This window comes from Mycetomoellerius zeteki, unplaced genomic scaffold (assembly GCF_001594055.1).
Source record: "Mycetomoellerius zeteki isolate Tzet28-1 unplaced genomic scaffold, Tzet1.0 scaffold169, whole genome shotgun sequence".
NCBI lineage: Eukaryota > Metazoa > Arthropoda > Insecta > Hymenoptera > Formicidae > Mycetomoellerius > Mycetomoellerius zeteki.
The window spans coordinates 348344-374120 of NW_017256643.1; the positions used below are offsets into that span (position 1 = coordinate 348344).

Sequence of the window (25777 nt, forward strand, 5' to 3'; positions counted from 1 at the left end):
AAGATAATAAAAGTTGTGAGAAATAAATAGTTGTCGTATTTTCACATATGAACGAAACGCACAAATTTATATCATAAATATAACGTCACAAATTTTTCAGAAACGATCATCGAATCAATATTTACGACCACCTGCGCGCGCATATAATTTTTTATAAGTTTTCATTATTTTTTATTATACTTTTATTATATTTTCATTCAATGTTTTTATTAAGTATATTGATATTTCAAGCTGATAGAAGTATTATGCGTATGATTGAAAGGAATGACTATAGATCTACGATAAATTTGTATAATAAATTTCACTTGTTCACAGATCGCTATCGATGATGACGTTCGTTAATCTTATCGGTAACGAAGACAAACTTTGAGGAGACATACAGCCTTGGCAAAAAATATTAAGCACTTATATTTTTTTCACTTATCTGAAATTCTTTTACCTGCATTGTTACCTATTGTTACCGGCATCATATATAAGTTTAAAGAATTCTTGAAACAAAGGATAATTTACAGCAAGTGCCATAAATCAATTTTTCAATGAAAACTTTAAATGAGTAATAATAAGGTGCCTAATATTTTTGGCCAAGGCTGTACTTGTGAATACACTACACTCCGTTATCCTCGTTGTGAATCTGCTGTCTACTCAAGTGGAGTCGAGAGGACTGTCTCTCTTCCTCTGCTGAACTCAAAGACGAGAGATATTATGTAAGCGAGACGCGCGACGAAACGTCCTTCCCGTCTGCAACCTTCCGTTTCTTTCCCCTCTATTTTATTCGTCCCATGAGTGCTCTTAATCTTCGCCTCGTCGCACTTTCTTGCAATCGCTTTTACCCATCCTTGCCATGCTTCTCGGGACGTGTGACTCGTGCGTGACTTTACGCAAACACGCACTGCAAGATTCGTCGAAGTTCGCCTTCACGTAGACTGAGGGTAGTTGTGAAAAAAAAGTCGCAAGCTTGCACACGCTGCAATCATGCGTAAATTGCAAGTTCAACAAATATAGTTAAATGAGGGAAATTTCTGTGCCCCATTTCTGCCTTTGCAGCAGTAAAACGTTCCGAGAAATTTGTATGCGTCCCAACTTTAGGGAAAGAGCATTTATTTTTGTCGAATGCTACAGAAGTATTTTCAATGTGAGAAAATTCATCAATTCTAGCAACATTATATTTTAGAAGGTTTGATGCCTTAATGTTTTATTCACTATATCATTAATATTAAAAATGTTATTAACTTGCAAAACTTGAAAGAAAATAGTATTTTTTAGTAAAGTAATTAATTTAAAATTTAGTCTCATAGTTTGTATCATTCTTAAAATAATTATTCACACACACAAATAGGATATTATTTTTCTTTGATACTATGCAAGAATCAAAAGAATTATAGTTTTAAAAAAGCCGCTTTTTTTAAATTGCTGGAAAAAAAACCTGGAAAAATTTCGGTTTTTTCCGAAAAATTGATTTTTTTGGAAAAATTGCTGTTTTTGCTATTTAAAAGACATAATAAGTAACTTCTAAATTCCTTTATAAAATTAATGCGATCTATGAAATTATGTAGCATTATTTTTATTAAAATTTTTTAGTTAGCCTTCTATTTTTACAGTAAAACCTAATCTAACCTTCCTTTAGTACATGGCAAAGCTTAAGTAGACAGATTTTTAACTCTAGTTTGTCACACTCCGTTCTAATGAACTCTTGAAGTGTCTCTTTGTAGTTTATTTTTTTTCAAATATTTTGTTACGAATTCAGTTTAAATCCAAATTATTTTCTAGACCTCTACTATTATCATATAAACATGATGTTTGAACTCTATATTTTTAATTCTGCATTAATGGTGCAATAGTGTATGTTTTGTATGTTTTATTGAATACATTACGCGACCTCAATCTTTTATACAATTTCAAAATTTCTGTTAACTTATCCCGCTGTGTACCCTATACGCAATTATTTTCTTTACGGAAAGAACCGAGAAGCAAACGTGGTAGGTTTTACGAGCACACGTGAATTTTTCCAAAATGAATTTTTCTATCCTTGGGAAAGAAACCGAAAAAATCCGCGGAAAAATTGGATTTTTTCCGATCCTTTAAAACTATAAAAAGAATTGATAATATCAAATCTAATATCGAAGATGCATTAGAAACTAGGAGTAACAGGTACCAACTATTTCAAAAATCATCTCTATAGCATAGACTTGCGAGAACATCATTTGTCTTATAGAAAATAATCTTTCCCATAATTATAATGTTTTTTCATAAAATCGTATTATTAATTTTTATATACGTTCTCCTTTTTTTTATCACTTTTTCTTCCTTGAATTGGCAGACTGTGTACTATCATAAAGGTTATCGACACATAACATGTTCGCCGCTATCGCGGCCATCAAGTATAACGTGTGTCGATCGCTTGACGACTCTCTTCCATTCGTTGATAAATTACACTGTTATCGATTCATGCGTGAACACGCGAGAAATAACGCGTCACGTCTCTGCACGGCGTAAAAATCAATTTCCATCAGAACGCATCACTTTCACGCCATACGTGATCTGCGTCAAACGTTTCACTTAACGATTAATTGAAAACAATTAATAAGATGAATTTAGTGATTGGGAAAACAATCATCGATTCAGACAATAAAATTAAGTTTTTGATTAATTTTTTTTAAGGTATAGATTTGATTTAAGAAACAGAATTTCCATTTTTATAATATTAGTATTTTTATAATAATAGTTTTTTAGTATTAAAACATAAAAATTTTTTTGTAGCGCGCGTATTTATAGGTTTATACTCTTTAATTTATTTAATTAAATATACAAATCTATACATGTGTATACATATTATTAAAATACTTTATAGTGTGTTAAATATCAACGCTTGTACACATTATAAGATCTGTATCTTATTTCTATTCGATATATATGCTTCTCATGATGAAAGCACGATATTATCAGCAGGCTCACGATCTTGTCTGCAGAATCACGATTCCGATGATAAGCGACGGCCACCAGAGAAGAGAAATTCTTTCTCTTTTTCTTCTTGGTTAAAAGAATCGATATGTTCTGGCAGCTGGTTTCTATAACTGGTCTCTCATCTTCGTGACCTCATAAATACGCTCATACTTCGCGGCGACGCGGCACGCCGATTAAAGAGTGCGATTGGGCCGCCGCGCAATGCAAAAGTGCATTCCGCAAGAAAGAAACTGCTAAGAGTAACAGCCCGACAGTAAATTTACATTAGAGAGGACTGCTGAGGACACGGGAAAGCTCTTCTGGTTTCGAGCTCCTCGCGCCTCTTCGTCTGGTATCGACTGTTGCCGTTCCTTTCTATGAGCTATCGATGCGTATTGTATTTCACATTTTCAATCTTTATACAATGCGTTTCTTCTTATATTGACATTTGATTTATGTATATATATGTATCACACTTAAGAAAAAAAGATTAAGGCCGGTATTCATAATCGGTTCTTATTTCTAGACTGTCTTAAGTAATGTCTTAAGACGCTAATGCGGCCCTCTAATTGGTTCATGACACCTCAAGACTTAAGACGGTCTTAAATATTAGATCTGACTATGAATACCGGCCAACTGTAATAAAAATATTTGTTATGTTTCTGACGTTTGCAAAGTAATCATTGAGTGCAAAGTCTTGCACTCAATGATTACTTTGCAAACCTCAGAAACATAACAAATATTTTTATTACACATTTAATAACAAATAAGCCTTATGATTACGGTGACCGTACGTTCTTTATTTTAAAGGACAGTCCTTTATGTTAGGTAGCTGTCCTTTAAATTTATTTGTTTCTTCCAAATTCAATTTTGTCCTTTATTTTTCAATATTGTCCTTTACTGTCTTTTATTTTGACATTATGGGAAATTTTTTTCTAACTAGCGTTCCAGTGTCTATAATATTATATCAATGAGCAAATTTTTACGGAAAATATCTTAATTTTATGCATATAAATACAATTTTTTTAATTATATTTCTTAGTTTTTGTTAATTATTTTTCTTAATTTTTTAAATTAAATTTATTCAAACTAGAGTTGTTTTCATTTTTTATTATTTCGAACCTTTTATTATTTCAGATCAAAGGTTTGTTCCAATACAATCGAACCAGTTTCAAACTATCAGAAAACTGCGCATTATCTCTATTTAATTATACTGTGCAATAAAATGTTAAATGCACAAATTTTTGACAATCACGAACTGGTTTAAAAATATGTAGGGACAAAGCCCTAAAATTTTCAGATTTGTCCTTTATTTTCTTTAAGAAAATATGGTTACTGTACTTATGATCCATAGTAATTATTATTCAACTTTATTAATAAGTAAGTACTATCTAATTTTATATACTTTATTTATAATATAGTGACATAATTCATTACATAAGATGATATAAGGCTAACATTGATGCAAATACAAAATGAACGTTGTATCATTATAACTCGCGATAAACATGTCATAAAATTATTATCTTGAAACGGAAGATACCATATAATTTATCATGACATAAGATCGTAAATATATCCTTTACGGTCGATGAGTAACTTGTTACATTCGAGCGTTCATGGATAATGAGATAGTCGTCGCGCTATACGAAATATTCCGGGCGCACTTCGCAAAACTACATGGTAACGGAGATAAATGAAATTCTGCCGGAGATAAAGATGAAGAATCCAGGTTGACGGCCGCACGGTTTGAAACGGGATGGCACGTGTAGCTCGTACGACGTGGCATTAATGTCTCCTATATCAGCGTGATGCATGTGGTTCTGTAGACATGGAGCTTAGCATACAGGTCACGCTAGACGCAACTGCAACCACGTGGATTACACGAGTGGTACACTCTACATGGATCCGCATATCTGAATCTGATATTAAAAATAGAATCTATATGCTGTGCGTGCACGTTTCGCGAAATTTTAATCAACATCGAATATGATATCGCATTTTACAATTATTACTCTCTAAAAGTGAATTAGTGTATTATTACTGATTACATCAGTTATAAGTGTAGCACTGAAATTATCAGTAAATATTTACTGTTTTTCAGCAATAATACACTGATTCACTTTAGAGGTTATGATTTGTCATAGTTGTGTCATAGTTTAATAGGATTTAATTGTTACACTTATTAATCTTTACAGAACGAGAAAGCCACTACTATACTACTATACTAAAATAACGCTGAAGCAGTTACCTTTCCAAAAATAAAAAGCTGTAAAATTTTAAAATTGATCCCTGCTTTTTGAAGGTTAATTACTATAAAAATTATATAAAACTGCGTTTAATCAAAAAGTGACGCTTTAAAGCATACGTTTATATTATATTTATGAATCTCAAATTAAAGAAAAATGATAATACAAACGATTTATTAGGACCGTGAATACACAATAAGTAAGAAGTAACACCTATAACAGTCGAAGCTGGATCTTAAGTGCTTTAAATAATTCCATGTGAATTTATATACCATATTTGTAATCTTTTGAATTGCGTGCCGAATTGGTTTTTCGGACTTAGGAAAGAAAAATAGCTTTATACATATACATATGTAATATGTACATCGTGGAATATTCTGATACTTCATTTTCAAAGCTTACTCGAAACATCAGGAATCATCAAGAAAGAGTTAATTAAATGTCTAACTTTATTAAAACTCCATGTTTTAGGCTTGAATTTTTTTATCTCCCACCATCGTCTGTAGAAAAAAAATCTGTTTTATGCTGCTGCGGCAGGTAAAAAATCACCGAACTTTGTGAGTTATCTTTCGCTGACCTGGTTGTCTGAAAAAAAAAATTCACCGTTTCTCAAGGGTTCCAGACCGCGAGTTAGCAAACGTGATTCCACGATACCATTACGTGCAGTTTCATGCGGTGTGGGAGAAAGGTGGATAGAGAGAGAAAGAGAGCGAGATTGCGAGAGGTCGAAAAATAAAAGGAAACGATGGAGCAAGTTGTATCCTCAGTTTCTCTCCATCGCGGTGCGCATCGCGGTACGGTTGTTCACATCCGAGCGAACAGAAAGATCGATAAGAAACGTCGTTTCATTAAGTGTCGAGGTCGCTTCATCCTTCTGGCGATAGCCAAAGAAGGCCGAGGGTGGAAATGACAGTCATTCCATTGGGTTCTTACTATTGTTCCCGTATCTATTGGGACTGGTTTACTCAACCCTTTCGCTGCTAGTCGGTGGCATCGAGTCGGTATCGAGGACACTAATGCCGTGCGGTACTCGCGCTGGATTCTTCGTCTTTGTCTCGCGCACAATGGGTTTTGTTTCGAGAGAAATTTCGTGGACGCAGTCAATTTACTCTGCACACCATAGCTGTCGGTAGACAATAAGTAATGCATCCCCCAAATTTTTTAGACAGAAGAAAAAAAATTTAATTATACAAATAGTTAATATTGACATCATTGTTGCTTTTATTAAATTTTCTGTAAAATAGTTTAAAATTGACTTGTAGCCATTTTGCAATTTTTATAATGTTTAATTCTATTCCTCAGTTGCTGTAATGTGAAAAATCGTCCAAATAAAAGAGAGTTACATCGACCAATAGTTTAATGATACTATAATATACAAATAAAATTTTTATTTTTTTTTTAAATAATATAATTATAGATATTCAGATACTTAATTTATATAGAGATGCTCTTATAAAGCTAACAATAATATATTTCATTGTGCCTAACACCTTTTTCATTCAACATGGTGCACAAGAAGAATAAGAAAAAGAGAAAGAAAGAGAAAAAGGAATTTCTTTTATTTCAAATAATGCAGGAGATAATCGAAGTCTCCACGAACAAATAGTCTTCTGTACATGACATCGAATTTCACTGTCGGCAGTACATCCCGCAGGATGTCGGCCTTCCTTTCGTAGAAAGGATCGAAGAGGCAGCTGCTATTGTTGCCAGTTAATTAAGGGAATTGATGAAAGATTAAGCAATTCCTCCCGTCTTGCCGGAGCTCCTCGCGTCTTACTTCCCCATCCCATCTTCGTATTTCATCCTCTCTTCATTCGTTGTGTACTCGAGCACGATCGAGGACGTATTGTGTACAGAATTGAGGCACTCTATGTAGACTTACGCATCCCTCGAAGATGGAGAAAACTCGCGCGATTAGATTGTACACATGGAAAAATTCCTTCTTTTTTGCAGGAAATACGAACTTTAACATTTTATTGATTTTTCTCATAGTAAATTTAACAGTTTTGATATAATTTTTGAAATACAAAAATATTATATTTATAATTGGATCAAATATAGTAGATCAGACAAATAACTAAATTTATATCAATGTTGCTGTAGCATTAATTTTATTTTAAAGAGTTATATCAAGTTGTATATAAATTATTTAATGAATAAATATTCGTCTGGTTGTACGTTTTATAAATAAATGTTTATTATTAGTTTACTTACGATAGATGGTCCTCGATTTTGAATTTTAACGGAGAATTTGATTACGGAATCCGTACAATATGCAGATAGTATTAAAAATAAACGCGCGAAAGAAGAGGAAGGGGACCAATAATTATAAATAAATTTCTGTTACGCGCGGCAATATGCCAAACAAATTTATTATTAACAAAGGATTATATTGCAATATATGCGCCATCGATCTCTATGGTTTAAATGCTGTAACTTCCGCAATTCAATATTTCATGTTTTCAGCGATTTTATTGTAATCTACGTTAATTCTTTCGCGCGAAGCAGCACATTCAAGCTGTTACGATTAGTTATTGGCAGAACGGTAATATCATTTGCGAATGTGCAGTCGTAAAATCGTAATTTATACTCGGAGAAGTCTACGTATCAAATGTACAAAATTAAAGCGTTGAGGATTATCTTTATTGAAATAACGTTTATGACGTTTGTTAATGCAAAATTATGTTAACGTGTTGAAAGCATTAATTAAAATTATCCTATACAAAGAGAAAAAAAAATCGCCATAACGGTCAGAACGTTAAGATGTTGAACTATTGTAAATTCATTTAAATGAATTAATTTCAGAAATTATAATTGCGTGCCGATATGGTTGTCGGACTTTCAACGCAATCAAATCTGAAAATATTAATAATCCTCCCAAATTTCCCAACTTAAAAACTGTAATAAACTTATTGCGAAAAATAATGCCTCGGCCGGGAGTCGAACCCGGATCTCTTGCGAATTGTAAATTCATTTAAATGAATTAATTTCAGAAATTATATCCGGGTTCGACTCCCGGCCGAGGCATTATTTTTCGCAATAAGTTTATTACAGTTTTTAAGTTGGGAAATTTGAGGGGATTATTAATAGGTTGCAATTACCATAATTTATTTTAATATTTACTATATTTTATTTTATTTATATTTATATCTTGATTTTTATCTTGACTTTACTATATTAAATATTTGAAATTATCATAATTTGTAGTATATTTGAGAGAACGTATGTGATTATTATTACTAACATTATGGTAATAATAACCAAAAAAATGGAGCTTCGAACCATAATTATTTTACTATGCAATTAGTCACAAATACCAAACACTTTCCTCTTAGTATAGCAAGAAATTCTGTATTTCAAATGGAATCTTTAAATGTACCATCGATACTTTCACTATAAATTTTGCTAAATAAATTTAAATCTGTACAAAATACCTAAGTAAATTACAATCCAATGATGGTAAAAAATCGTTGTTAAAGTTTTTGACAAGTACCAGAATTTTTTTCAGATTTTCGTATAATTCGGAACAATACAAAATTTGCTCTATTTTTCGAAGACCTCTATTGCTGATAGACGAGTTAAAATTCATGTTTGGCGGAGGATTAATTATATCCTTCTGTTTTCTTCAATTTACATTCTTTTCGCGGCAAAATGTGACGCGACGAAATGAAATGCATCTTAGATTCGATTAAGGCAGAAACCCATATTACGATGACAAGTGGATTGCTGCGGAAACATTAAATTACGTGAAAGCCCATGGTCCACTCTGCAATCGTCCGAACTGCCACAGGTGACATGGGATGAGCCGACCATTAACCGCAAGAGCTCAGTGTATACAGAATAGTCGGTCCATTAAGGACTGAAATGAGCCATCGGCTAACTAGATTTGGACCAATCGAATTTGCTGTAAAATTAACCCTTTGTAACAATAACGCGTTAATACATCCTCCTTAATTGGACGATGCGCATAACGTTGACTGTATTCACTGAACCAAACGCACGTATATTCAGTCTGCGTTAAATTCGCGTTAAAAACTAGACGCCGCTCGCAAAATACATATTTGCATATCATTATCTTGAGTTTGCGTTAAGTCTCTCATTTTTAGATTGATATTATCACTACATGTTAAAAATCGGCCAAGAAGAATATCAGTATTCAGTACATCTATTCTCTTTCCGCCGAGTTTCCATCTTTCTTAAAATATTTCCCCAACCGTATTAAACTTTCTTACTTTAGCCAACTTCATCCAGCTACGTTCCAATTAAGACTGACAGACGTGAGAATAAATTGTTTTGGCCTACACGCAATCTTCTTATTTTATTCCTTCATTCATCCCAAGAATTTAACGAATTATCGTTGCTCGTGCAGGGTTCAAGAACAGATCTTTTTCAATGTGATCCTTCACGTAACAATACTTAATCCCGAGATCAGATCGGCCAACACCGCAAATTTAATACCGATGTCGTGTCCAAGTGTCATCTCTTCTACTTTGTCTGCTTGCGGGCAAATCCGTTTCCGCCGCCACGGACAGTTTCTATATGCAAATCTACTCATAACTCAGCGAAAACATATCGGACGGGTCCAGTGTTCTCTCTGCCGTGTGTATTCCCGCGTTTCCCTTGCTGTCCTCCTATTCTCCGCCTTTCCCGTCCTTCTCTTCGCACTCCGTCGATTCGAAATGCTAACCGACGAGCGCCTCTCCGGAGATGGAAATCGCAGAAAATTCCACACCCTCGACAAAATTACGACAGGGTGTGTATTGAGAAAGAAACAGTTGCTGTCGAACTTCTACAGTCCATATTTTCATGTGGACGGCACGTAGACAGAACCTTCTTCTTTTTCCAGGACTGTTTGTTATCAGTTTTATCTTTCTTGCACGTAAATAGGCGACCGTGTTCAATTTATTGAATGAGTAGTATAAAATATTTAGCAGCAATAATTTTCTTTATCTTGAAAAATAAAGACGATTGATACCATCTCAAAATAATAATACGATTGAAAACAAAGACGATTGATACCATCTCAAAATAATAATACGCAAAAACTGATATACGTAATTAAAATACTCGTATATACGTAATTAAAAAGATACAATTTTGCGTTATAAGTAAATATAATTATTTATATATATTAAAATATTATTTACAACGTAAATTGCAATTATATTGTAATGAGTTCAGCTTTTTCAGTGAAAGACAAACAATAATATTTTATATTATTATTAAACAGCATAAATATAATTTTAAATTTGAATAATTTTATTTATTTAGAATAATATGAAATGATCTATTTTGCGTTCTTTAGTTTTAGCACGCCTATTTTGTATAATATTATATAAGGATTTACATAAAAGAAAAGCATCAGTTAAGATATTTTCAGAAAATGAAATGTATCGGACAAGCGAATCGGACGAGCTATCTCGTGAATAATATAAACCGAGATATAAGCTATCTTTTCTTATAAACGAAGAAATCATGAGGAAGTGTATCGCAAGCTGTTTCTTGGCCTTCTCGTCTTGATCTTCGATAAGTAGATCGTAAAAAGACTGCCTTCAAGCACTTCGACTTTTTGATATGAATATACAATAAATAGCAAAACAGCGGAGAACAATAGCTATATTATATATTGTATAGTATGTATAATAAATATTATGGAACTTAAAGTATGATCGATAGAAATGTAAAAGTGGCACGTTGTAATTAAGGATGTAAGAAGATGTATCTCCGTTTTATGATGTTGACATCGCTCATTTGCATATTACAACTGTTCTTCTTCACTAGTAATTAACTTGTCCCTTGTACCTATCTACTTATATTTTCGTAAATATCACTCTCTTTAAACTGAGAGAAAAGTTTTTGATATTTGTGACTATAATTATATGTTACCATAATTATGATTATCATCGCTGTGATGTAATAATAATTATATATATAACTTTATCAACAAATATATACATCGAATATATATATATCGAAAATACAAATCATAATTAAAATAAAATAATTGCAACTGTTTTTGTTTGGTAACAATAACTGTAACGCATAATCTTTTTGATGTCAACTATATATTTGCTGACAGAACTATACATAGAACTATATTATTACGTTATTATTACTAACATTATAACAATAATAATCATAATTATACAATAATTTATAGGCTAATATATAATTATACACACAAATATTAAATAGTCACAAGTATCAGAAATTTTACTTTCAGTATAAGGAATTAAACATACAAAAATTATGTCAAGAAACACATAAAATCTATTTTAGAGATATATATGTGCAAAACGACATGACATATCTCATATTCTTCAAATTGTTTTGCAATCAAAATGATATAATTATCCCAATGATCCAATGATATAATTATCTTCGTCAAAGAAGGATTTATAAATTGGAATATTACATATCTGAATTGCAATTAATCAAACAGTTATAAATAAATAATTCTGTGACTTCGCGCTTATGCCTGATTATCATTCGCAATGTGATGAAGCCCTTTTCATCAATTTATATGCTCACATCAAAGCTGCCTAATAATAATATGTCAGTAACTGGCTTACATTACAGCGTACACATGCTCCATGGCAATAACCGCATTAATAATGCCGCCCTCGTCGATAATAATCGTGAAATCACGTACCTTGGCAATATTGCGTCGATCGATTTCGGTTATTCGGCGAGATAATACAGAACAATAACGGAAAATGACATATTCGCTATTGCCTCACTCAAACATAAAATCGACAATTGTCCTTCTCTTCAAATGTCGATAAAACCTTTATGCGCACTTAATATTTCAAGAAAGACGATTTGTAATTAATAGCAAGGCGAGTGTATCGATAACGTAATAATATGAGTAACGCACACAAAATCTGTATCTTATTGATTAGCTGAAGAATAAGATAAAGAAGATCTTTACTTTGTTATATATTAAAAATTCCAACGTAAATTGATTGATAATCTCAAATTGATAAAAACGCGTGGAACTTAGCGCCATTTTATCGACGTTAATTGCCTGTTGACCTCAGGACATAACTTTGGCGAACTGTATCTAAGTACATCGCACTCAAGTCGGGAAAGTGTCGTGACAATGATAAATTAACGTGCGGTACGCAAATCACGGCATTCTCTAGCGAATGCATATTTAAAGAAGCTCTAAAGGGCGCGCGTGCAAATCGACGTAAGTCGATCAACAACGGACGCTACGAAGTTTCACGGCAATTACGCGCGTAAATAGCATTATCGGATGCTAACTGGCTAAGTTTTAACTTGGTTTCTTTAACGCAGAGGCGAGGAAGAAAGTGTCTTCTTGTTGCTTTCCAAGCTGCTTCTTAAACTCTCTTAATCTCTGGAGAATTCCCTTCGAATAAAATGAGAATGTTGAATGTACATTACATGCAGTACATTTTCCGACGACAGAATATAAAAGAAACCGTTAAACTGTATGCGATGGCAAGTAGTGCTGTTACACTGGGGAAATGGTATAAATCAAGTCTAATTACTATTCGAAGTCGCAGCGATCCGCGAATCCGCCTTGATTCGATATGCTCTGTTTGTCGCTTCTTCTTTTTATTATGTGTTTTCATATCATTTTTTTATATTTCCACGAGTTTGTTTGCAACAAACGTGATCTCCGCGCGTGACTATTATCCGACCGCTATGCACCAGAAGGCATTTCCGGTTTCGTGTATCATTGCATCGGTGCATATGCAATGAATTTTATGGGAGTCACGTTCGCCGCTTCGTCCCGTAAAAAGAAGTAGTACCTCCGCGACAGTTATGCTTGTAAAAACAAAAGAACAATTTGTTCTGAAAATGCGGAGAGAGAGAGAGAGAGAGAGAGAGAGAAAAGAGAATAAAAACAATTTCGATAAATATACATTTTTTTATAAATTTATGACACATTTTTAATTTATAACGCAGACTTAATTACAGAAGTCTGTAGTTTACAGTATATTTGGAGCACTTCATAACATAATATAAATAAAACAAGAGATGTGCACAGAATAATGTACATAATTGCAATGTCAATATTTTCATTTTCCGAGAAATTTCGCAGAAGTTTTGCTTTCAGTTAATTCAATAATACTTTATTAGATTGTTAAATTTTAAAACTATAAATTACTGAATATAATTAATTTAAATATACATGTATAATATATGTACATATCAAAATGTAATTGCGAGTAGAAATTATCTAATTATATATACGCATCATTCTTCTACACACATTATACTAAAAAGAACATTGCATTGTGATTGAATGCGAATTTTCAAACTAAAGACATTAAATTTCAAATCATCTCAATACGATGTCTTTACAGTAGTATTACGTTACATGCACAGTTAAACCTATACAACGTTATTAGATTGCCTTTACCGGAATCCAATATTACTGGCAATCCTAATAGTGCCAATACATCGCTGGCATGGGTTTGTCAATTTCGGTGCGACGCGATATAATTACATACTATAACATATAAGCTAGAGTCACAGTTGTTAGTTGAATTCGATGGTTATGTAATTGCGCGATTATATAAATCCTTGTCAATTAAAATTATAATTAGATATACAAAATCCTCTTTCTGCTTTTGAAGAATTCGATTGCATGGCGAAAGGTGAAATGTAAGTTAAAACAACAAAAAATATTGATTCACACTTTTGCGTTCAACCCTTCCGACTGAATCATATGAGGACACTTCATGCGAGTTTTATGCAACAACGCGGGTGTTTGGCGTCACGTGGGCCCAACCGCTGTTGAACCGGATGCAACAGCTTGCCGCAGACTGACCATCCAAGTGTGCTTCCGGTTGTAATTCGATCCGTGACCCGTGAATTAATATTTCATCACGGTTGCATTGCCTCGGCACATTAGGTTCCCTACGCTCTAACCCATCCTCATTTTAGCGGCGCCTCATCGGCTATCACACCCAACGTTTTATACTTCTTCGCTTTATTCGTTTCCTTTTGTTGGATGTTTTCGCGCGTGAGATCGACGTCGTAAGGTTAACGATCCGTGCTCGCGGAAAATACTGCCATTTGGATTGTAGTCGGGGGAGGTACTTCCGACGGAGAAGAATCGCGGTGAAATTAACGGTTGCTCGCCCGCTTCAGCGTACAATGCAATGCATTAATGGTTCTAGTGCAAAACGCACTTATCACGCTTACTCTCTATAGGTCTCAAGGCGCTTACCGTTTCTCCGGCTGCTGCGTCCATTCTGCTATTCGACAATTGATCCGACAACCTCCGTTGTTTAATCGCGCAGTTCACTCTTTTGAATACTGCACAATCACGTTTTCAATATATCATTAAAATTCTAGACAATAGATTTTGTTTAAAAATAAATTAATATAGATGTATTCGGGGAAAAAACTTGTTGAATAACAAGCGAGCTGGTTATCGTCTATTCGAATATTCCACAAACGTCCATTGTTAAGCCACGAGTGTTCGACCGAAAGTAATCCGACTAAAAGCGGTCGGTGTACCGCGGTAGCATTTGCCGATCGCCACGTTTACATTTTCTCCCGGAAACACGAGGAGGGCGATTTTAAGTTTGTTCACGTAACCCCGCAAGTTTCGTACGTGCCTGCGTCATGCCCGTGAAAATGTTCGCTCTTATCTTCAGAAATGTCGCGGAAAATCTCCGATATCGCGAGGGAACGAATCCGCACGGGGTGCGTCTCTCCGGAAACCTGACGAGCGAAGTTCAATGACCTATATATCGACGGTACAATACACATCCACTGGCAAAGGTACAATGCAACTGCGATACGAAGACCCCCGTAACTCCATAGCGACTCGAAATCAATACGACGTATATCGATGATGTGTCAATACGCAGACCGTCTTGCCTTACAATTCACTCCTGCGCCGAAGCCAAGTGGTCCAAGCAAGGAGTCGAGTCTGAGTTACAAAGGGTCGTCCTGTCCCGTCGATCACGAAATTGCTTAGGCGGCAGAACGTGTTCAACGAGAATGGATCGAGATGCATCTAACTGCATTATATTGCAAAATACAGTTAACCATATTTCAAACGTATCGACAGTACAATCTGAAGAGCGTAGAATAGGGTTTCCTAAATTAATGGAAATTTATTTATAGAACGACAATGAACGTTTATTAACTGCAAATTTCCAGTATACATCTCTCAAAACTCGATTATTATATGATCAGTTGATGTAACAACTCTGGATCAGTTAGGAATTATTAAAAGTTCGGAAAAACCTGTTAAACTGTAATTTTTAATAGCTACGCGACGTCTATAGTAATTTGAGAACGTGACAAGTTCTAATTGAAAATAATGTTTTCGTTAGCAGAATGAAAACAGAGCCTTACGGCTGAAAGAACCCGCGTCCCTGACGCTTTCCGCCAGCGGAAATTCCGGCGGCTACATGGATCCAGATGGTACGGCCATTGTAATGTCATCCGAGCTTCTGCCAGCACCGACTCCGGATCCGAGAGTGACATGGAATTACTTTGACGAACAGGGGTAAGTCTGGACGGTGATCTTCCTTCGCTATTATTAGCTTCGCGATATGCACCTCCAACATCATTCACCCGCGAGCGCGTTTTCAGTGTCGGCTCGAACGCCGACTTAGACATTCCAGAATGCATTTGCGAGTGTAATATTGATTCGGCTGCAGCGAGACTTCCGACTTCTGTCCGGAGTTGGAACATTGGCATTTATTATTTCGCGCGTTCAACACAAGCATTATCTGTTATCTTCGAGACTCTTTTGCAACGATCTATTAATTTTCCACAGACTGCAACATATCGCGCACTGCCGGGACATATCCGCGTGTTATTGCTATATTACATTGGAATGTTTCATTATCCACGCCATTCATCGACGTTGCTATCCGCTATTATAACCGATGTGCCATTATATTCGTTACGATGGACGTCGCGATTTTACGGCGCGATCGTTGCGATACGATATAAACACACGTAAGCCTGAATATCAGGTTTGACGGGAGATTTTAGAAAAAATAACAAGAAATTCAACGGCAATAATTTTCTTTGTGCAACAGGTATGTTTCAAGAGGTGGTCTACGTGCAGGCGAGGACCCATACGCGAGGAATAAATTCAATCAGGAAGCCTCTGACGGTCTTCCGAGCAATCGTGACATACCTGATACTCGTAGCGCCATGTAAGTAGTTTATTTCGTAATGTTTGTCAATGTATTACGTTTGTGTTATCCGAATATATCTTGCTTCTTTAAATATTACCATTATTATTAAACAAGTACTAAACTATTAAACATATGTTAAACATTGGACATTACATGTACATTAGACACAATTAGACACATAATTGGAGATGTACATATTATAGATTAGATCCTACTATATATAGATGTATAGATTACATGCATATATTATAACAACATTATATGTTGCTAACTCATTTTGCATGCATATAACATATATTGCTCATTTTATTATAACGACATTACTCAAAAATTGTTATTTTTTGCTTGCGGAAATAGAACATAAATGTAAAGAAAAAGAAAAGAACATAAAAAACATATTTTTGTTCTTTTATCAGTTTTTCAGTCAGTTATTATATTAAAATTGCATTTTAAAATATTTATTACAAAAATTTTAATTATTTAAAACATTTTCTAGTTAACTTTGCTTTTTTAGGTATTCACGGAGAAAAATGTAAAGTAATATGCTCTAGAATTCTAGTAAATTTTATGGAATTGACAGGTATATATATATATATATATGTATATAGGAACAAGTAGCCATTTATGTAAAGTTTTCTTTATTTTTCTGATAAATGAACGATCATCGTACAACCATATCATAAAGTAAATTTTATGCTACTGCAATTTGTTACTATTTCTTAATCTAAATTATATACATATTAATCATACATCTCAATAGAATTAATTTTATCAACGAGTATTTTTTGCCTTTACGCTAAAAAGATTTGCTGCGCGGTAAAAAATCCAAGTGTAGATATAAAGTTTTTGTTCGTGCCTACAGTCTTGAGAAAAGTATGATTTACTTAAGATCACTTGAATGAATTTATTATAATTGTAACGTACTTTTTACCTTTTTACATCTCCAGTATTTTTTTATTTTCGGACAAGTAAAGTATGTTATAAGTTTGACAAAATTAGCTAAAATTGTTTTACTATTAGATTTATAAGACTATCCATTTTTTTTTCCGTGTGTTGTTGTAGCAAATGAGCAATATACGAATTCTTTATTTTAAAAAGCAAAGCTATATTATATGTGTAAAATAAGCTTAACGGAATTAAATAAAATAATAAAAGATAATCGGGGTTTACTGTCGCTTGTCTCTCAATCCATCGCAATATTCATTCGCTTCGCATTATTCATTGATAAAAACGTCGGAGACACATTGAAGACGATTATTCAGAGTTAAAATTGTCTCGTGGAATAAATTCTCGATTTGTGTATTCGTAAAAGGCGGCGGGATAAGTTTCTCATTTTTTAAATAATGCATCGGTACATTCGGTGAATATGATTTGCTGTCAGACAGTCTCCTCACAAAACAAGCATTTCGGGATGAACGAGAAGACGGCGAAAAGAAATAAAAGAACGCAGAAATTGGCCTGTCGGTCGATCAACCCGTTTATACACTACTATTGGCAGCTACGTGATTCTCTCGGCGGATATTATTCCTCGCAAATGATCGGTAAGATCGCGGCGTACCGCTGGGAATTCATGCGGTATCATGACAAGCTGCCATTCAGGCCGCCAAACAGCAGTTATTCCGCCGAAGAAGAGCAGCAAGATCTCGCAAATACTGAGAAGTAATATTTCTCCCAGTCTAAGTACAATAAGATAGTCGTACATAGTCATTTGTGAAGACGAACTTTCATTCAATTATCCTAGAAAATTGATGATGAAAGGAAACAGATTATACGCAATTTCTCGTAGCGGATATCTAAAAATTTTTACTTTATTATAAACAGAATTTTTTCATTTATTAAAGTAGAAACATATTTTTATACGCTTTTTTGTTAACATATACATGATCAAAGTACAAGAAATCCATTTCCGCATATGCCACCGTGAATATCTCCAGTAATTTCCTGCGAAGCGAATCTGGCATCAATCTCCGTTTCACCTATCAGGTACATACTTTCATTGAAAAAGGTAATAACACGCAAATATTATATATATCGCGAAATATTAAATATTCGGAAATTTGAAATTCTACGTTTTAAATCAATCTTTTATAATGCATTATGAATGTGATATGTAAATGCGTATAAATACATAAACGCGTAACATCAAGAAATCTTTTGCACAGGTTCGAGTATAAAACTGTAATTGGCATTTCCTCTGCGCGATAGGATCGCAAAATATATACCTGCTGTAATTCTTCTGATCCACCTAGGCGCAATCTATCCTTGCTCTGACATAAGACTCGCACACATGCACGAACACACATACACATCTTTTTATATCATGAAAAATTCAAAAGGCAGCATGAAGTTCCAATACATTCATACCATCAAGGAGTTTGAGTTGCTCCCAAGAAAAGCGATAAAGCCGCGATCATAAATTCTTACCGATACACATAGATCGTTGGTACCGTTGTTACATGTCAAACATTGTTAGCCGCCCGAAACGCATCCATGTATAAAGTTTCGCTATGAAACTATGGGTATGTACATTTCCCTTGTTTACGATCATTGTATAATGTTTGCAATGAATATAAATTATAGTTGTCGCGATATCTGCTGTTATATCTTGACGCTGAAAATCATGCGAGGATCGACTGTTTGTCAGAAAGATTAATCGGTTATCTCTGTAATGTATCGGTATAATATATTGGTAATTAGTATCATGACGTTATTTGCAATAAATCGCATTTCCATGTGTACATTAATTTTCTCATTGCCGCGTATGCTTTATTAAAATGTAATTAGTTAAGTGCATATTATGTGGATTAAATGGCATATGACTCACATATTTTTACACATATATAATAAATATAGTGCATATCTTTTAAAATGCAAAACAAATATCGAAATTTATATACTGAGAAAAAATATACTAAATTTTAATAAATATTTATTTGAATACTTGAATATTGAACTACTAAACATTTACTTACAGTAAATAGATATTTACTCAATAAAAAAAAGATTGCTAATCAAATTAATGGTTCTTGTACCAAATAAATGTATCTTTATATTTAATAAATATTTAGCTGGTATTATTCAAACAAATAATTTATGAAAAATTTCAGATGTAGCATTACTGTCTTCTTTCAATAATTAATAATTAGTATAATTAAAATCATTGTGCATTTTCCATGTTTTCTACTAGAAAGACGAAATGTCATATTTTACATTATATCGACTGTAAAGATGATGATAGAAAAGCTCTTTTATTGCAAATGTTATATCGCTGATATTCTTCGCAAAGTTAGTTCTGTGTGTATTATCTTGAAAAACATGGTGAAAAATGTCTTTGCGAATGGATAGAAAAATATTGCGAATCTGTACATATCATGCTATGAGGTAAATCCTGCTTCAGGAAAATCGGCGCGAGAACATGCTCTGCAACGCATTCTGCGCGAGATGAATTTTTGCGCTTCCTTGCTTGGCAGACAGATGTGACGTCGCGAAAATACAGGAAGTCAAAGCTGGGGCGAAGTTATGCGTTTTAGATGAAAAAGAGATGGTACTTTTTGCTAAGACGAAGGTCGAAAGGGTTTCGACTCGATTCTAACGGTTAACCCGCAAGGAAGAAGCAGTGGGACGATGGAAATTGGGGAAGCAATAGAATTGAGTTTGCAAAGTTTTTTATGGACGGTTCTCGCACTTAATGGTAATTGCTTGCTCTTGTTACTTTACGCGTCCAATATACCACTAATAAAAACATAAGCTGACTCTCGTGTCGCTTTCGTTATGTATGAGCGTATGGAAGTACTATCCATTCGAAATTTCAGTCCCTATACGAGTATATGGTTGATAATAGTATAACGAAGTACACTTGGCAACTATCATAGCGTTGAAATCAAGAAGCTAATTGACCAAAGGGGAAACTTTAAACAGTATTGTTGTGAAAATATTTATGTCTAAACTTTGAAACGATAGGATTTATAATTATTCGCGTACGATAACAATCCGGAATATAATCGCAAATTAGTATAATTATTTCACTGTCACAGTATATTACACGGATCGGCGTATCTTGATCAGAGAAACTATACTACTATGATCCAATTCCATAACTAATTAATTCATTATCAATGCAGCTAATATTGAATATGCCACAGTATACTTTACAATAAATAATATCGTATTGTTACTAAATACGCGATTAATAATCCTAACTCTCATTATAGGATTATTGAAATATCCTAAATATTAATCCCAAGTTTATTCATTTATAGTTTATCTTTTAATTATTTTTTTGTATAATTGTTTTTAAATAAAAATAATTATTCTTATATTTATGATATTGGCGGTTTCTTAATATGTGTTTTTTTTTTGAAAAAAAAATTATTATATTAGGTAGCTAATAAAATTTCTGCCTACTTTCACAGCCATCTTGAATTGTGATGTTAGAAGTGAAAAAAATGTATAAAGAAAATTTTCACAAACTCTATATTAAATATAGTTTTTAATGAAACAACATTTACAATCGATAGATAAAATATATAAAAAAAACTCTCCTTGTGAATCAATAAATAACTACATATTTGTGTGAAATCGAATTATGCCTAATCAGAAAATGAAACAAGTTAAATGACAGCAGTTAAATTGAAATAAATATGATTTTATATTATTTCGAAATAAAAGGAGAATTTTCAGTATATTTTATAAGAGTACCTACTCTATCAAATGCAAATATTATTTTGTTGAAAATTATTTTTGTTTTAATATATTTTGCAAGACTTTTTTCATTATGTACCTATTTTCTCACTTCTCACGAATCATCAATCTCAAATTTCATGGTGAGCGATCAGGAGCCTTAAATTACAAACTATTAGATGTTTTTATTGCACTTTAATATCAAATGATCAATAGCATGTCTATCGAAAGATAAGTGTTTGTATCAGCGAATTTAAAATGCATTCGCACTCTTTCTCAGGCAATCTTACCCTGAAGAGGCTCCTTGCCTTTGTCGTCAAATCTAACATTAAATTTCTGCGTTTCTTTTTTTCGTTAGATGCGACTATGTCTTATTTCTTATCTGCGAAGCTCCCTAAATGTAAAGTTTCCTCAATGGTTATAATTTATTATCGATGTTAATTTGTTTGTACCTTCTAACTGAACGCGATATTACACGATGTCATTAATTTTGCTTCAAAGCGAAAGAGAATTCGTATCAATTTACGTCCGTTTGATTAATTCTGTATAACGTGCTGTCGAGCCGGATTCGGATCCGCATGAGTTATCGGATACGATCCGTGACGTAAACTTCGTTTTCTCCCTGGCACACGCGCGCTGGGCAAGTAATCGCCTTGATTCCTGACGGGGGCAATGCGGAGATTCTGTTAGTTGCGTTGGTGCATGACCTCATGAATCACGAGAGAATCAGCGCGATGTCTGAGGTCTATATAAACGGTGACTGATGAGATTATCCGGGTAATATCCGTCATGGATTTTGTAAGTATTAGCTGCCAAGAATTGCAAGTAAATACATTTATGCCTGCTCGCATGCAAATTAAGAGAAAGTTTACAAAATTTATTAGCAAAAATTATATTACGCTATGTGAATAAATAATATTTTTTTTAATGAAATAACGAAGGAAAAAAATATAGGTATTTATCCGCTCACATTCGCTCGTATTGTCTTTTAGGCAGCAATCGAGAAATCCGATAGCCAATACCAGAAACAGTACGTAAATGTTATATGATCTCCATTAAATGAGATTGTAACGAGAATGTACTGTATTGATTAATCAGAGGCCAGCGTTGTTGGACTTTGTCGCTCTCTGCACAGCCGTTTATTAAACACTTAAAATTCTCATCAGAAATGTATGTTTGACCGCAGAAAGTCATCGAGAGATCCATTCGATCACGGCGTTCATTGCTACGTATAGTGCATAATATTTGACTCTCCGACCATCGTTCAAACATTGAACTACCGCGCGCGTACGAATTGAACTTACAAAGTCACTATAGTGTTCCGCAAACACGATATTCGTTATCGATTATGCCTTCCTCTTGTAATTTCCATTATATTTACCGATACTAGAAGATTTATGTTATTTGCATACCGCATACATCACGAAACTCGATATGCCGGTCGATATACATTAAACATATCAATGCGCTGCGAGTGTCGAGATAAGGATCCCGAGAGAGATTTACGTGCGATATATGTTTGTAAATCCACCATTGCGATTGAACTTTTAAGGGGTCTGAAAAGAAAATCTTGCAGGATTTACGTAAGGATTTACATATTAAAAATTACACAGGAATAAAAAAAATTGTGGAGAGAAACTCAAACCAGAGTAGGTGTTTTTTTTTAGATTTTGGATCGCTGTATCCGAATTCCTAAACCGCTCCATCACATTCGGTTTTTTTAGATAGTCGAGAAAAATAAAAAATCCGTGAAAATTGAAACATTTGAGGAAAAAGCAAAAGTAAATATAACATTAAAATGTGGTTGTGCAAAACTGATTTAAATATACTTTGATAAGTGATTTAAATAAAATGTAAGAAATAAAAAAAATTGCTTTTTTAATATTAGGTATTATTCAAAATCTGTAAAAAATATTTACTCTTATTTTTAAGTTTGTCTTCGAAAATTATTTTGTGGTCCTGTATTATTATAATCAGTAATTGGTTTATTTAGTTCTACACAAAACTAAAATAATATATCTTATACAAAGACAGTTACCAGTATTATTTTTCCAAAAATAACACACATATTTTATAAGATTTGAGATTTTTATTTCGACTTTGGGCTGCCGTCGTGTGAAGAATTATGGCCACGTCGAAAATACCAACTTCCATAGAACAAAATGTCAGGAGAAAAATTATAGGAGAAAATAAACGTTACGGAGTTGCGGATGTGTTTCGGGGGAGCGATGCAACTATCTATTTGCCTGTATCTTCTGGCTGACGTAACAAGATTTCGCTACTTGCACGCAGTCTGATCGTACTCGCAGTTACTACTTCCTGGCTCAATAAACACGTGCAATCCACTTGACGTAGAAAAGAATCGATTTATCGACAATTTTAGAAATTGCAAAAAATCATTCTGCTGTATGAAACAAAATTTAAAATTTTCCATATATTTACTTTATAAATTTAACAGATTAATTCTTTTGTGTATTTATATTTTACTTGAATGAAACTTGTTTTACACATAATTGAATTATAATCAATATGTTTCGTCGCATATTTTATTGAAAATAAATTTACTTCAACAATAATTTCGGATCATACATATTAATATTAAGAATTTTATTTGATGTAATAATATTATAATTTCTCCGTATATCACAATGATTTCATAAAGCATTTACATAATTAACTCTACAAATGATTTGATTTATGTATGTAATTGTAATTTGTGAGCTAATTTGATTAATTAATCATAAATTAATTCTTAACATAAAGTAATCAAAATAGTAAACTGATGTGAAATAATCAGTCACATATCACATTTTGCTTATGAAAGATCAAATGTATGCAGAAATTGATGGATATTTCCAATTAATATCATTCATTTGCGATTAAATGAAAAAAGCATGTATTAAAGATATGTATAATATAACATTAATCAATTTTAATGAAAATAATGTCTCATGTAAACTACACATTATAACTTATCAATGTGTAGTTTACATAAATGGAAATCCTTATTATTTGTTGTGCTCAGATTTGATAAAATCCTTTATGAAATGTGCTACGTACATACAATGCAAGATTGATCGTACGCGATGTAGTTCCAGAGAATCTAGCAGTGCGTCTTGTCGTCGTTCCTCCCTATTCTTATGAAGTAATAATTCGGTCAGCCCCAGGATACCTCAGTACGCGGTCATGAATTATAACGAGGGCAGCTTTGTACTCTATTATGAGATCTCCTAGGGCTAGATGCGTTGTCGTTTGATGTATGGCTGGGCACCGGCCAACCTGCTGGTTCTCCGGTCCTCATTTTGCGCACCGGCTGTTTTATGTCTCCTGCATTATCGATCCGTTGCCCGTTTCTCGGCCGTTGCAGGCACAGAAATATTTAATTCCTCCGTTTGCGATGTTTCCGAATGCAGTAAAACGAGTGCATTATGTAACAACTTCAACGCGCCGCTTCTCTTTCAAGAGACCCTATTCTATTGACACGTTAGAGTGGTGAAAAGTAGAAATACCTGTTCGTCATTCATTGTGCGATAAAAAAAATTACTTGATAAAAAATAATCTGCTAACTAACCCGTTTTATTTTACGACGATATTCGTGCAATTCAATAAAAAAAATGATGCATCAGGAGTTCTTCGCAACGAGGACACTACAGGCGAGTTACGCCATTGCACGTGGATAAAGTTCATATACTCGAAGTTATTCAAGTAAATCCAACGGTGTCTCAGGGAGCTTTACTTGAAAAAGGCGAATGGGAATCGAGTCACTGTGCTGCTGATATCGTCGATGGCACGACAAAGGACGTCATCTTGCCCAATCCATCCTGAATTGCACAATAGCTGGCCATGCACGAGCGAACTTTGCGATAAATCCGATCTTTCTGGCATATTCGTATCAATGGACTTGTTTTAACGAGTCTGCAATTCAAATTACTTTACTGACCTTTATTTTTTAATTTCATATCAGCGGAAATCCGTTAATATTTATGAAACTCGATCCGCTGGAAATCAATTTCAATTATTTCTTATAGAGAAAGATACGTGGCTGTGTAATATCGTTTGATGTCATTATCGCCCTTTATATATTTTGCTCTCACGCACATTCCTAAATTACATAATAATGACAAAGGATTTGACCGTCTGTCGATGCCACCAATACAGTCAACTTTAATATCTTCGCGACACTCGCATATTTTGCTAAAAGTATCTGGACAAATTGCGACTGGAGTGCACAATTTCTCGAAACGAATTTCCCCGAGTCTCGCTGTGAGAGCCTCGCGTGGAGAAAGTCGAATCACATCAGCAGGCGATGAAAATTCTCATAGCCGCGACAAAAGATGCCATCTTGTCCGATGCACTTGGCTGACACAATGAAGTTTCGTCCCTATCTAACCGAAGTGTTACCGCCTGCGTCAGCACTTGCACAAGCGCATCGCTTGGCAAATGTATGACACGGTGCAGAACGGTGCGAGATTCGACGAAGCTCGGGATGTTCGCTTACGAGAGAGTGTGCGAAAACACAACGTGCTCGCAGGAGTATGGTCCGCGAAACGAATCCCCGCGTTCTTCCTCCTTTCTCCGCGACGTGGCATCGCGAGGAAACCGATTTCTCAGTCGAAAAACTCCGCCGCCCACGCCATTTCGAGCTTGTGGGAAAGTACTCTTTCCGCGATATCGATGCCGATAGAAACAATTTCGCCGACGATTCCGATTTCTCGAGCGATGCTCGAATGCGGGATTCGCAGGCGTCGCGATTGCGGCCGTTTC

General features: G+C 34.2%; 1 protein-coding gene and 1 long non-coding RNA gene across 3 annotated transcripts in view; both read left to right on the top strand.

Moving 5' to 3' along the window:
* Pgant2 (polypeptide N-acetylgalactosaminyltransferase 2) overlaps positions 1-25777 on the top strand; it is a 213740-nt gene that overhangs the window by 146949 nt on the left and 41014 nt on the right. The window contains exons 2-3 of one of the 2 annotated variants that reach the window (XM_018445945.1): positions 15515-15690; positions 16232-16351. In XM_018445945.1, coding sequence (XP_018301447.1) covers positions 15515-15690; positions 16232-16351 — 296 coding nt within the window. The remainder of the gene's footprint in view (positions 1-15514; positions 15691-16231; positions 16352-25777) is intronic. The other variant, XM_018445946.1, reaches the window with a different exon arrangement.
* On the top strand, positions 17539-19087 carry LOC108721405 (uncharacterized). The gene is made up of 3 exons (XR_001936570.1): positions 17539-17992; positions 18155-18316; positions 18496-19087. It is a non-coding gene; the product is annotated as an uncharacterized lncRNA (long non-coding RNA).